An 11,808-nucleotide genomic window follows, 5' to 3' on the forward strand; every position below is an offset into this window, starting at 1 on the left:
CTGGGGAGCCCAGAACTGGACCCAGTGCTCCAGCTGGGGCCTCCCCAGGGCAGAGCAGAGGGGCAGGATGACCTCCCTCCACCTGCTGGTCATGCTCTTCTCGATGCCCCCCAGGATGCCATTGGCCTTCTTGGCCACCAGGTCCCATTGCTGTCTCATGGTCACCCTGTTGGCCACCAGGACTCCTAGATCTTTCTCCTCAGAGCTGCTCTCCAGCAGGTCACCCCCAACCTGTCCTGGTGCAGGGGGTTATCCCTCCCTTGGACCAAGTATGGACCCCTGGGGGATCCCACTTGTTAGGGACCTCCAACTGGTTTCTGTTCCACAAATCACAACCCTCTGAGCTCTGTCCTTCAGCCAGTTTTCAACCCACCCCACTGTCCGTTCTTCTAACCCACACTTCTTAACCTCAGGATGCTCTGGGAGATGGTGTGCTGAAATCAAATAGCCTAAATTCCATTACAACAGGCATTGCATCTATTCCCAGCATCAATTAATTGGTTTAATTTAATTATTTTGGATAATCAACCTTAGGTCACCCCCAACCTGTCCTGGTGCAGGGGGTTATCCCTCCCCAGGTGCACCACCCTACACTTGCCCTTGTTGAAGTTCATCAGGTTCCTCTGCCCAACTCTCCAACCTGCCCAGATCTTGCTGGATGGTACCACAGCCTTCTGGTGTGAAAACCACCCTTCCCAGTTTGTAACTTGCTGAGGGTATGTTCCATCCCTTCATCCACTGTCCGTTCTTCTAACCCACACTTCTTAACCTCAGGATGCTCTGGGAGATGGTGTGCTGAAATCAAATAGCCTAAATTCCATTACAACAGGCATTGCATCTATTCCCAGCATCAATTAATTGGTTTAATTTAATTATTTTGGATAATCAACCTTAATTAAAAGGGTTGTAAGCCATTTCTGGGCGTGTAAAGGCTCGGTTATGTTGTACTGGGGTAAAAACCTCCACTTTTCCTGTCCTCTCCATCCAGGCCAAGCAGTGGGGCTGGACGCAGGGACGCTGGCCCAAGAAAAGCGCGGAATTCTTGCTGCACATGCTCAAAAACGCAGAGAGCAACGCTGAGCTCAAGGTGGGTGTCACTAAAAAGGCGGTGTCATTGTCACCCTGGGTCACCCTGACCCCCCTGGGGCTGGGTAAGGCCATATTTCTCCTGCAGGGTTATCATCTGCTTGGAAGAAATTGGGGTTTAAATCTCTTAAAACCTACAAAACCAAGCAAAATCTGTGCATTTCTGGTCAATTTGTATCTTTATAACGTTCTTGGTGTTTAATTTGGTTGCTTTGATGGCAGTGATGACTATCTTAGGACATTCTTGCTGCACATGCTCAAAAACGCAGAGAGCAACGCTGAGCTCAAGGTGGGTGTCACTAAAAAGGCGGTGTCATTGTCACCCTGGGTCACCCTGACCCCCCTGGGGCTGGGTAAGGCCATATTTCTCCTGCAGGGTTATCATCTGCTTGGAAGAAATTGGGGTTTAAATCTCTTAAAACCTACAAAACCAAGCAAAATCTGTGCATTTCTGGTCAATTTGTATCTTTGTAACATTCTTGTTGTTTAATTCGGTCGCTTTGATGGCAGTGATGACTATCTTAGGACACCTTTGGAATAACCATGAAAAAAAATAAGAACTTTTTCTGAGCCATCAGCGTCGTTTTCAATTAATTGGGATGTGCCGATGGGTGGTGGGTGGATTCTGTGGCTCCAGCTGGAGCCGGCTCGGAAAATACTCCGTTTGGAATAACCATGAAAAAAAAAAGATCTTTTTCTGAGCCATTAGCGTCGTTTTCAATTAATTGGGACGTGCTGACGGGTGGTGGGTGGATTCTGTGGCTCCAGCTGGAGCTGCCTCGGAAAATACTCCGTTCTGCGGCGCTGCTGACTTGGGCTGCTTTATTTGCTGGAAGTCACACGGAATCATGGAATGGTGAGGGGTTGGAAGAGACCTCTGGAGATCATCTGCAGAATCATGGATGATGAGGGGTTGGAAGGGACCTTTGGAGATCATCTCCTCCAACCCCCTGCCAAAGCAGGGCCACCCAGAGCAGGTTGCACAGGAACGTGTCCAGGTGGGGTTGGAATGTCTCCAGAGAAGGAGACTCCACCACCTCTCTGGGCAGCCTCTGCCAGGGCTCTGCCACCCTCATTATGTTCCAGTTTGTGCCCATTTCTTCTTGTCCTGTCCCTGGGCACCACTGAAAAAAGCCTGGCCCCATCCTCCTGACACCCACCCTTGGAGTATTTCTAGGTCTTGATCAGATCCCCCTCTCGGTCTTCTCTTCTCCAGACTCAAAAGCCCCAAGAAGTCCCTCAGCCTTTCCTCATCAGAGAGATGCTCCAGGCCCATCGTCATCTTCGTGGTCCTAACACTCCCTCTAAACTTGGTTTAGGAAGAATGCAATCCCTTTTTTAGGTTTAAAACCAACCTAGGTGTTCAAGTTAAGAGTGAGTTACATGTGGATTTTCCAAACATGTCCTTCTGCTTTCCATTGCCCACTTGAAACGTGGCTGCTTTTTCAGACTGTTCCCAAAAAGGGATATTTTGTGCCAATTAAACCCTTGAACGGTTGAAACCATCGGCAATTAATCGCTCTGTGGAGTCATTGAGTGAGTTACCACTGACTTTGTCTCCAGGTGGAAGCCTTTCTTCACCTTCTGCTTTCCGTTGCCCACTTGAAATGTGGCTGCTTTTTTAGACTGCTCCCAAAAAGGGATGTTTTGTGTCAATTAAACCCTTGAATGGTTGAAACCATCGGCAATTAATTGCTCTGCGGAGACTATCAGTCATTGAGTATTTATTCAAGTATTTATGGGCGTTGATCAGATCCCCCCTCAGCCTTCTCTTCTCCAGGCTCAAAAGACCCAAGAAGTCCCTCAGCCTTTCCTCAGCAGAGAGATGCTCCAGGTCCCTCATCATCTTTGTAGCCCTAATTCCTTGGAGGTTATTTATTTTAGGAGAAAACTCCCAAGTTTTACCTTTCTCCCTCTCCCCACCAGGGTCTGGACGTGGATTCTCTGGTGATCGAGCACATCCAGGTCAACAAAGCTCCCAAAATGCGTCGTCGCACCTACCGGGCTCACGGTCGCATCAACCCTTACATGAGCTCCCCTTGTCACATCGAGATGATCCTCACCGAGAAGGAGCAGATCGTCCCCAAGCCTGAGGAGGAGGTGGCTCAGAAGAAAAAGGTAGGGAGTTCATTAACGAAGCGGGTCCTTCATCATCCTCTCGGAGCGCGTCGCCATCACGAAATGGCGGCTCCGTAGACGGAGGGGTTGCGGTGATGACCATCTTAGGACACCTTTGGAACATCCATGAAAAAAACTGAGTTATTTCTGAGCAACCTCGATATTTATTGTGAATTTGAGAACTTAGGGTTGGTATCTCCTCCTTGCGCAGCCCGGGACGTGTGTTTGGGTTGTTCCGTTGGGATACGATGCGTTTGGATAAAATTTAAATCAAGTTGACAGCCTGTAGGCAGTATTTTAAGGATGCTTAATTATCTGCAGGTGTAATTAGTGCAATACTTTGTAAAAAGGTGAAGAAATTCCCAAGAAATCTCGGTTCAAAGGATGAGCCTCAATTTAAGATGTCGTAGCTCATTTTGCTGACTTCTCTCTCTTTTTTCTTTTCCAGATTTCCCAGAAGAAGCTGAAGAAGCAAAAGCTGATGGCTCGGGAGTAAACATGACAGGAGAAATGTACAGAAATAAAATTTTAAAAAGAATTAAATTGGGGTGGTTTTTTGGGGGAGGAGGGGGCACCTTTCCTTCATCTTTCAAGGCTGTGCCTGGTGCCTCTGCTGGCGTGTTGCTGGGGGAGTGGGCAGAGTGGTGCCACCCCAATTACTCAGCCACAGGGATGCTGAATATAGTAAATTTAATATTTTTATTTACATTATATATACAAAAAATAATATTAATCTGTAAAACAAGGTAATTGGATGTAAATGGTGGTGTTTGTTCCCCACCCCCTCTCCAGTATTCGGCTCTGGGCACCGCCCAGCAGCAGCTCCGTGTCCCCAGAGCCCTGTCGGTGACATAAAAACAACTTTTATTTAAAAAATGGGGGGTTTTGTGCGCGTATTTTGCGCTGTTTTAAAGGTAATCGCGGCCGGAGGGGGCTGAGGCGGACTTCATGGGGCGGGGCTTGGGCCGAGTGACCCGCTCCCCGCCGCCTCCTATTGGCTGCGAGTGGGTGGTGCGCGCCAACCGGAAGTGCGGCCGCGTTTCCGGTGCCGGTGGGACGAAGGAGGAGGAGGAGGCGGCGGCGGCGGCCGGTAACGGCGCTGGGTCGGTGGCCGGTGAGGTGAGTGTGGGGCCGGGGCGCCTCCCCCGGTGCTCCCTTCGCTCCGTACCCGCTTCCCCGGTTGGGCCCGGCCCGGTTTGGCCGCTCGCTCCCTTCTCCGCGGCTCCGTTAACCGGGGAGGGGGGGTGGCGGTTCCCTGAAAGGCGGCAGCTCAGGCCGCGCTGTGGAGTTTTTCGTTTTCCACACGTTTCTGAGGGAAAAATTTACCGATTCCGAAGGTTTTCGTTCTCCAGCCTTGATATCGGTACCGAGGGAAGGCGGGGATGCCGCCGGTTACCGGGACAGGCCAGCCGGGAGGCTGGGGAGGGCTCGGCCCTGAGGTCGCCCTGCGAGACAGAAACACAGGGATTTTTTAATGTAAAAAAAGAAAAAAAAAAAGCTTTAATAAGTTTGCTCTTAAAATTTTACGATTTCGATTTATTTTCTTTTGTTAGTGGGGTTTTTGTGTCGCTTTGTTCCTTTTTTTTGGCCAGTAAATTAATTGCCTCCTCATCAGCCACCGGCCCATCCCCAAAACCACGGAGGAAAGTCCTGAAGGATATTTAAATATTATATAAATAATTGAATATTAAATAAACAAATATTATATAAAAAATTAATATACTATGCTCCTTCTGACTGGTTTTTAGAGGCAAAACCTGTTTTTTTTGGGGGGCTGGATCCTTGATACCGGCCGTCACCTCACACAGGTGGGGTGTTCCCTCTTGCCAAATCCACGAATTCTTCCCCCAAAAATTCAGTTCTGGCGGAGAAAATAGAGCAATTAGCTTTTTTTGAAGGGCTTTAATGAATTCCCTCGTTAATGTCGTCTTAATTTAAGATGCTTCTCTGACTTCAGATCCTGCAGGAGCCGAATCAGTCACTTGGGAATGGATATCGTTGCTCCGCAGAGCCTGGGGCTAAAAATCTTTAGAATTGTTGGGTTTTTTTAAGAAAAAAAAGTGAAATTCTGATCTCAAGCGAATCCTCCGCATCTACTTGTTCCTTTTCCAGCCTGGAAAGCTTTTTTTTCCCTTTTTTTAGTGGGAATTTGGATGTCGGCAGCCTGGGAAAGGAGGATTGCGAAGGGCAAAGCTGAGCCGTGCAGAGGAACGTCTAATACATCGCTGAGCTCCGATCCTAATTAACTGGATCCTAATTAACTCCTTCCCACCGATTTGCCCTTCGAGGTGTAGCAAATCATTAGATGGATTTGAGTCCTGCTGCTTAATTTCACCTTAATTAAAAAGGGGGCTCTACAAGATGGAAACATAAAGCATTTTGGATACTTGAACGTGAAGAATCTTTAATTTTTGAATATCAACTACGCTCCTTTTTAATTATTTAAGCCGTTTCTTAATTGGTGCCACATGATCATTGTCTTCTTGTTTTTTCTCCCTTCTCCAGCTTTGTCCCAGAGCAGGAGGAAACCATGGTGTGCATTCCTTGTATCGTCATTCCCATTCTCCTCTGGGTCTACAAGAAGTTCCTGGAACCTTACATCTACCCCGTTATCGCGCCCTTCGTTAAGCGCGTCTGGCCCAAGAGAGCGGTGGAAGAAACCACGGCCATGAATCAAGGTCAAGGAGGTGGCACCAGATATCCCCGGCCACCTTCACGCGCCAAGAGAGACCAGGAGGATGACTTCGGAATATATAAAGTAAGATTAATGGGTTTAATTAAGGAGGGAAACACGGATAAAGGTGTTTTTAGGGCTATTTTCCACTTTTCAGTTAGTTCTGCTGCTTGTAATGGGGGAGAACTGGGAGGGGTGGTGACATGCCAGAAGGTTGTGGTGCCACACAGCGAGACCTGGGCAGGTTGGAGAGTTGGGGGGAGAGGAACCTGATGAACGCCAGAAGGTTGTGGTGCCACACAGGGAGACCTGGACAGGTTGGAGAGTTGGGGAGAGAGGAACCTGATGAACTTCAACAAGGGCAAGTGTAGGGTGCTGCACCTGGGGAGGAATAACCCCCTGCACCAGGACAGGTTGGGGGTGACCTGCTGGAGAGCAGCTCTGAGGAGAAAGATCTAGGAGTCGTGGTGGACAACAGGATGACCATGAGCCAGCAATAGGCCCTGGTGGCCAAGAAGGCCAATGGCATCCTGGGGGGCATCAGGAAGAGTGGGACCAGCAGGTGGAGGGAGGTCATCCTGCCCCTCTGCTCTGCCCTGGGGAGGCCCCAGCTGGAGCATTGGGACCAGTTGTGGGCTCCCCAGTTCCAGAAGGACAGGGAACTGCTGGAGAGGGGACAGCAGAGGGCTACAAAGATGGTGAGGGGCCTGGAGCATCTCTCTGCTGAGGAAAGGCTGAGGGACTTGGGTCTTTTGAGTCTGGAGAAGACTGAGGTAGGATCTGATTCTATAAATACTTGAAGGGTGGGTGTCAGGAGGATGGGGCCAGGCTTTTTTCAGTGGTGCCCAGGGACAGGACAAGAAGAAATGGGCACAAACTTGACCATCAGAAGTTCTACCTCGACACGAGGAGGAACTTCTTTTGTGTGAGGGTGGCAGAGCCCTGGCAGAGGCTGCCCAGGGAGGTGGTGGAGTCTCCTTCTCTGGAGACATTCCAACCCCACCTGGACACGTTCCCGTGGGACCTGTTTTGGTAGGGGGTTGGACTAGATGATCTCCAGAGGTCCCTTCCAACTCCATCTCATTCTCTGAATCTGTGAAAACCTTAATTATCTCTTTTAACAGAATGCAAAGATTGGATTTGTTGTCTCTGCCTTTATTTCTTCCCCACGGAGCAATAATTATGTGCAGTTCTAACGAGACACCACCCCTTTGGTTCTTGCTGCAGATTTCTTTGTAGATCTTCACTGTCCTGGCTTCTAAAAGCCATTTTCATCACGGCCTGTTCTTGGTTTGGGTGTGGAGCCCTTTTTCATCTTGACATCCCGTTAACGACGTTGTCTTTTCTTTCCAGTTTGGAAGCAACGGGGTCGCGAATGGAATCGCCGCCAAGGGATCCACAGAGGTTTCCGACAAGAAAACGGATTAAAGGAATTCATTCCTGAGGATTTTATTCTCTTGTGTCCGATACGAACTGGTGATATTTTTCTCACTTTGAGACTTTTTTTGGTCTTTTTCTTTGCACATTTGCGCTGAGTGATAACCCTTGTCGCTTAGAGAAGAAGGGTCTCTTTTTGCCACTAAAACGGCAGCAGTTTCTTAATTTAAAATGTTTGAAACCCCATTCTGAATCTCTGAAAACCTTATTAATTATCTCTTTTAGCAGAATGCAAAGATTGGATTTGTTGTCTTTGCCCTTATTTCTTCCCCACCGAGCAATAATTATGTGCAGCTCTAACGAGACACCACCCCTTTGGTGTTTGCTGCAGATTTCATCATAAATCTTCACTGTCCTGGCTTCTAAAAGCCATTTTCATCACGGACTGTTCTTGTTTTGGGTGTGGAGCCCTTTTTCATCTTGACATCCCGTTAACGACGTTGTCTTTTCTTTCCAGTTTGGAAGCAACGGGGTCGCGAATGGAATCGCCGCCAAGGGATCCACAGAGGTTTCCGACAAGAAAACGGATTAAAGGAATTCATTCCTGAGGATTTTATTCTCTTGTGTCCGATACGAACTGGTGATATTTTTCTCACTTTGAGACTTTTTTTGGTCTTTTTCTTTGCACATTTGCGCTGAGTGATAACCCTTGTCGCTTAGAGAAGAAGGGTCTCTTTTTGCCACTAAAACGGCAGCAGTTTCTTAATTTAAAATGTTTGAAACCCCAGGTACTTTATTTTCCTCGCTGGAACCACTTTTCACCTGCAATCTATTTGCTGAGATAAGAGTTTAGGTTTCAATAAGTTACAAATAAATAAATCCAAGATGAATTTATCTTAGTTTTGCCGCGAATGCAATACCGCAGGCTTTCACCTTAAAAGCTGTAGCTATTTTTCACCTCGCTAAAGAATTATGAATTTTACATCGTTGGCAACATGAGCATCTTGGTTAAATTATGGAGAGTTTAGTTTTTTCGTGTCAAATGTGTGGATGAGCTAAAATAGGTCTGCTGTTTGCAAAATTTACTCAGCTTACTAAAAGCAGAAAGTCTCGAGTTGATAATTCCGTTAATTATTTCCCTCGAAATATTGTGCCTTTTCTTTCCTGAAAAGGAGCAGCCAAGGGCACGATGTGAAAGAATTGTTGCTTTATATTTTGTTGCGGTGGTTTAAAATGCTGATGTCTTTAAAAAACAAAAAAAGACCAAAAAAAAAATCCAGCTAAAATCTCTTTAACGTGCTTGTGTAATTTGAATGATAAGAAACCGGGATTTTATTTAAAAATAGATTTCTTTATACAGTTTCTTAGGCTTTCGAGCTAGAAATATCTGAAGTGGTGACAAAATCATGGAAAACCTGTAGAGAGGCCCCAGGTAGAAGGAGGGGAACCCTAGATGATCTCCAGAGGTCCCTTCCAACCCCGTGTCATTCTGTGATTCACCTCCAACAGCTCTGAACAGGACAAAAAAATAGAGAAAAAGCTGTACTGGGGCTCTTTTCCTTTGTAAATGTATGCAGTCAATTTATAAAATGGACCTCATTAATTATTTTGCATTATTGAGGGTATTATTATATGGGGAAGTGCATCAAAGAATAACACGGGAAGGAAACTAATTAGTAAATTAGGCAACAGGCAGAACTAGGCCTTAGTATTGAAACACCAGGGCTATGAAAAGACTACAAAAAGTAAAATAGACAGTGCAAGTAAAATTAAACCTTTTTTTCCTTTCTGGAATGCTGTTGAAGTATTTTTATTAGCTGCAGTTTAAACGCTAACGTGAGTCATGTACATCACAGAACCTTCCTGAATGAGGGACTTCACTGGGAAGTCCTGGCAGGAGATTTGTGAAAAAGAATAGGTCAATAATCCCATTGTGTTGTGAATTGTAAAAAAAAAAATCAGGTGAAATAGTAAAATAGGTGAAAGGCTGAGCCTGGGCAGGGGTAGAGCTCATCTGCTCGGATGCAGAGAAGCACAAAAAGCCATTTCAGAAAAATCCGTAGACAGAAATTAAGGAAATCCTCGTGTGAGAGGACAATTTATATCAAGTAAATTTAATTTATCTGAGAAAATGTTCATATTTTTATTATAAGATTTATAAAAGGGCGTAGGTACCTAAAGATGGCAGGTGGGCATCTACTGGAATTTACTATAGCAATTAGCAGGTTCATTAATACTGAGGACTTTTAGGAAATTGCAGAGGAGGCATCTTTAGGGACCAAAGTACTTCTGCAAATCTAGTCCTCAGACCTTCTGGTTTTATTTCAATAGTATTGAAGGAGAATCAAGAAATCAACCAATGCTTGAAAATACTTGAAAAAAGATTCAAATGAACTTATTTAAAATATTTTTTTCTGAAGGTCTAAACGTGACATAGTAATTTCCATGTGTTGCTTTGCAGAGGTAGCTGGGTGCTAAGGACTTAAAATTAATTTAATTGAAATACACCTTTAAAATACTGCAAGTATGTAAAAAAAAATTCTTAAATAAATGGTTTTATGCTGGCAATTATTTTGATGGGCCTGATTCTGCAAGCGAAGGAAATTCTGGCAGGTTAAACTGAACACCATCATCCTCTAAGGACGTCTAAAGCAGTGAATTGTGTGGAAAATGATCTTTATTTCGATGTGTTCGTAGAACTGAGTTAAATCCTACCCACAAAACTGAGCTAAGGACAGTAATAAAATCTGCTGTTATTACCCAAATGTAGCAATCACTCTCCAGCCTTCAGGGAGTTGTTAAGGTTCAATCCTTAGAGTCACTCCTCCTTGATTTCTGTACAATGCAGAACATTATTGCTGAAAGAACAGTCTTTTCAGAGGCTGCAGGTAAAGGAAATGAAGAGGAATTTAATTTACACTTCGATTAACTAAATCTGCCTTCAGTGAGAACTAATTCTGTTCTGTTAAACTGACTAATACATGAAAGGAGGGATTATCTTCCTTGCCCGGTTTTCTGATCGTTAGAACGTGCTCGATGAACCAAATCATATTTTGGGTTTTAGAGACTGTCATTATATTTGTAGAGAACTCGACTTCAGTACTTGAAGTGAAACAGTCCAGAGAGCACACACGCCTTGAGAAAGGTTGTTAGATCCTAGCGTTGTATCTTTATTTAGTTGTATTTAAAACATAAAATACTTGAAACATGAATTATTTGACATATGAAGTATTTGAAACGTTGTGAATAGTGCATTTATAGGTCGATAGGTGTAGCAATAATTGTATTTTGTGTGAGGATTGTATTTCAGTTCATTTTTGTGTGCACACAGTGTTGTCTCTTTTATAGCCACTCTTTTTCACTGTCCATTTATTGCTGCAGCGGGTCCCATCAAACACTGTGTGAAGGTAAAGGGACCAAACCCTAAGCCAAGGTGTTTGCTTTTATGGGGGAATGTAAATGAAGTGGTTAGAGCTCACCTTTGCACTGTTTGCATTCGCCCTGCTTGCTCCCTCTGTTCACAGATCCATGTAAGAGATGGGCTACAATAAGGTAATGAGATTATGCTCAGGATTAATTATATTGGGAAGGGTTTCCCTTTTGAAGGACCCATTGGTACTTATAAAATCAGCTACTGATGGCATAAAAAACATCTCGGAGATGGGGATAGGAGATTAGCAGAGGCAGAATCAGCAAGTTAGAAACATAGAATGGTCCAGGTTGGAAGGGACCTTTCAGATCATGGAGTCCAACCATCAACCCAACACTGACAAAGCCACCACTAACCCATGTCCCTCAGCACCACATCTGCGCGGCTTTTAAATCCTTCCAGGGATGGTGACTCCACCACTGCCCTGGGCAGCCTCTTCCAAGGCATGATGACCCTTTCTGTGAAGAAATTTTCCCCAATATCCATCCTAAACCTCCCCTGGTGCAACTTGAGGCCGTTTCCTCTTGTCCCATCGCCTGTTCCTTGGGAGAAGAGACCGACCCCCCCTGGCTACACCCTCCTTTCAGGGAGTTGGAGAGAGCGAGAAGGTCTCCCCTCAGCCTCCTTTTCTCCAGGCTGAACACCCCCAGCTCCCTCAGCCTCTCCTCACAAGACTTGTTCTCCAGACCCCTCACCAGCTCCATTGACCTTCTCTGGACACACTCCAGCCCCTCAATGTCTTTTTTGTGGTGAGGGGCCCCAAACTGGACCCAGCGCTCGAGGTGGGGCCTCACCAGTGCCCAGCACAGGGGGACGGTCGCTGCCCCAGTCCCACTTCGAGCAGCCTGAGGTAAATCCCCGCTCCCTCAGGTCCCGCTTGCACGAGTCACCTCAGCTCCCGCTGACCGAAAAGGCGGGCGGGGGAGGCCGTGGACAACGATGCTGTGGCCCCGACCGCCCCGCTGGTTACCGAGAGAAGCCTCTCGCCGGGGGAAAGTCCCTCGGTGGGAGGAGGGATGACACCGGGCGATGACAGCCCCGTTGATGGCCGCCGGCCCTCCCTCCCTCCCGCTGCTGGACTACACTTCCCGGCGTGCACCGCGGCGCCGCCCGCCTCGGCCGC

The 11,808-nt window shown here is 46.4% G+C and overlaps 2 protein-coding genes across 4 annotated transcripts in view; both read left to right on the forward strand.

The window, feature by feature from the left end:
- LOC106899124 (60S ribosomal protein L17) overlaps nucleotides 1–3,747 on the forward strand; it is a 7,378-nt gene extending 3,631 nt beyond the window's left edge. For all 3 annotated transcript variants that reach the window (XM_014960802.1, XM_014960800.1, XM_014960801.1), the window contains 3 exons: nucleotides 989–1,087; nucleotides 3,013–3,204; nucleotides 3,653–3,747. In XM_014960802.1, the coding sequence (XP_014816288.1) occupies nucleotides 989–1,087; nucleotides 3,013–3,204; nucleotides 3,653–3,700 (339 nt within the window). In that variant the 3' untranslated portion in view covers nucleotides 3,701–3,747. The remainder of the gene's footprint in view (nucleotides 1–988; nucleotides 1,088–3,012; nucleotides 3,205–3,652) is intronic.
- A 422-nt stretch (nucleotides 3,748–4,169) lies between these two features.
- LOC106899125 (chromosome unknown open reading frame, human C18orf32) lies at nucleotides 4,170–7,495 on the forward strand. The gene is made up of 3 exons (XM_014960803.1): nucleotides 4,170–4,323; nucleotides 5,710–5,962; nucleotides 7,232–7,495. The coding sequence occupies exons 2-3, from the start codon at nucleotides 5,735–5,737 to the stop codon at nucleotides 7,304–7,306; spliced, it is 303 nt and encodes a 100-aa protein (XP_014816289.1). The 5' UTR covers nucleotides 4,170–4,323; nucleotides 5,710–5,734; the 3' UTR covers nucleotides 7,307–7,495.
- The last annotated feature ends 4,313 nt before the right edge of the window (nucleotides 7,496–11,808 follow it).

Source organism: Calidris pugnax, unplaced genomic scaffold (assembly GCF_001431845.1).
Source record: "Calidris pugnax isolate Ruff unplaced genomic scaffold, ASM143184v1 scaffold150, whole genome shotgun sequence".
NCBI lineage: Eukaryota > Metazoa > Chordata > Aves > Charadriiformes > Scolopacidae > Calidris > Calidris pugnax.

Excerpts from the sequence above, each read along its gene's own strand:
- LOC106899125 (XM_014960803.1), top strand. The coding sequence starts at position 5,735 with ATGGTGTGCATTCCTTGTATCGTCATTCCCATTCTCCTCTGGGTCTAC. Across the intron at positions 5,963-7,231 it reads ATGACTTCGGAATATATAAA|TTTGGAAGCAACGGGGTCGC; the intron begins GTAAGATTAATG and ends TTTTCTTTCCAG.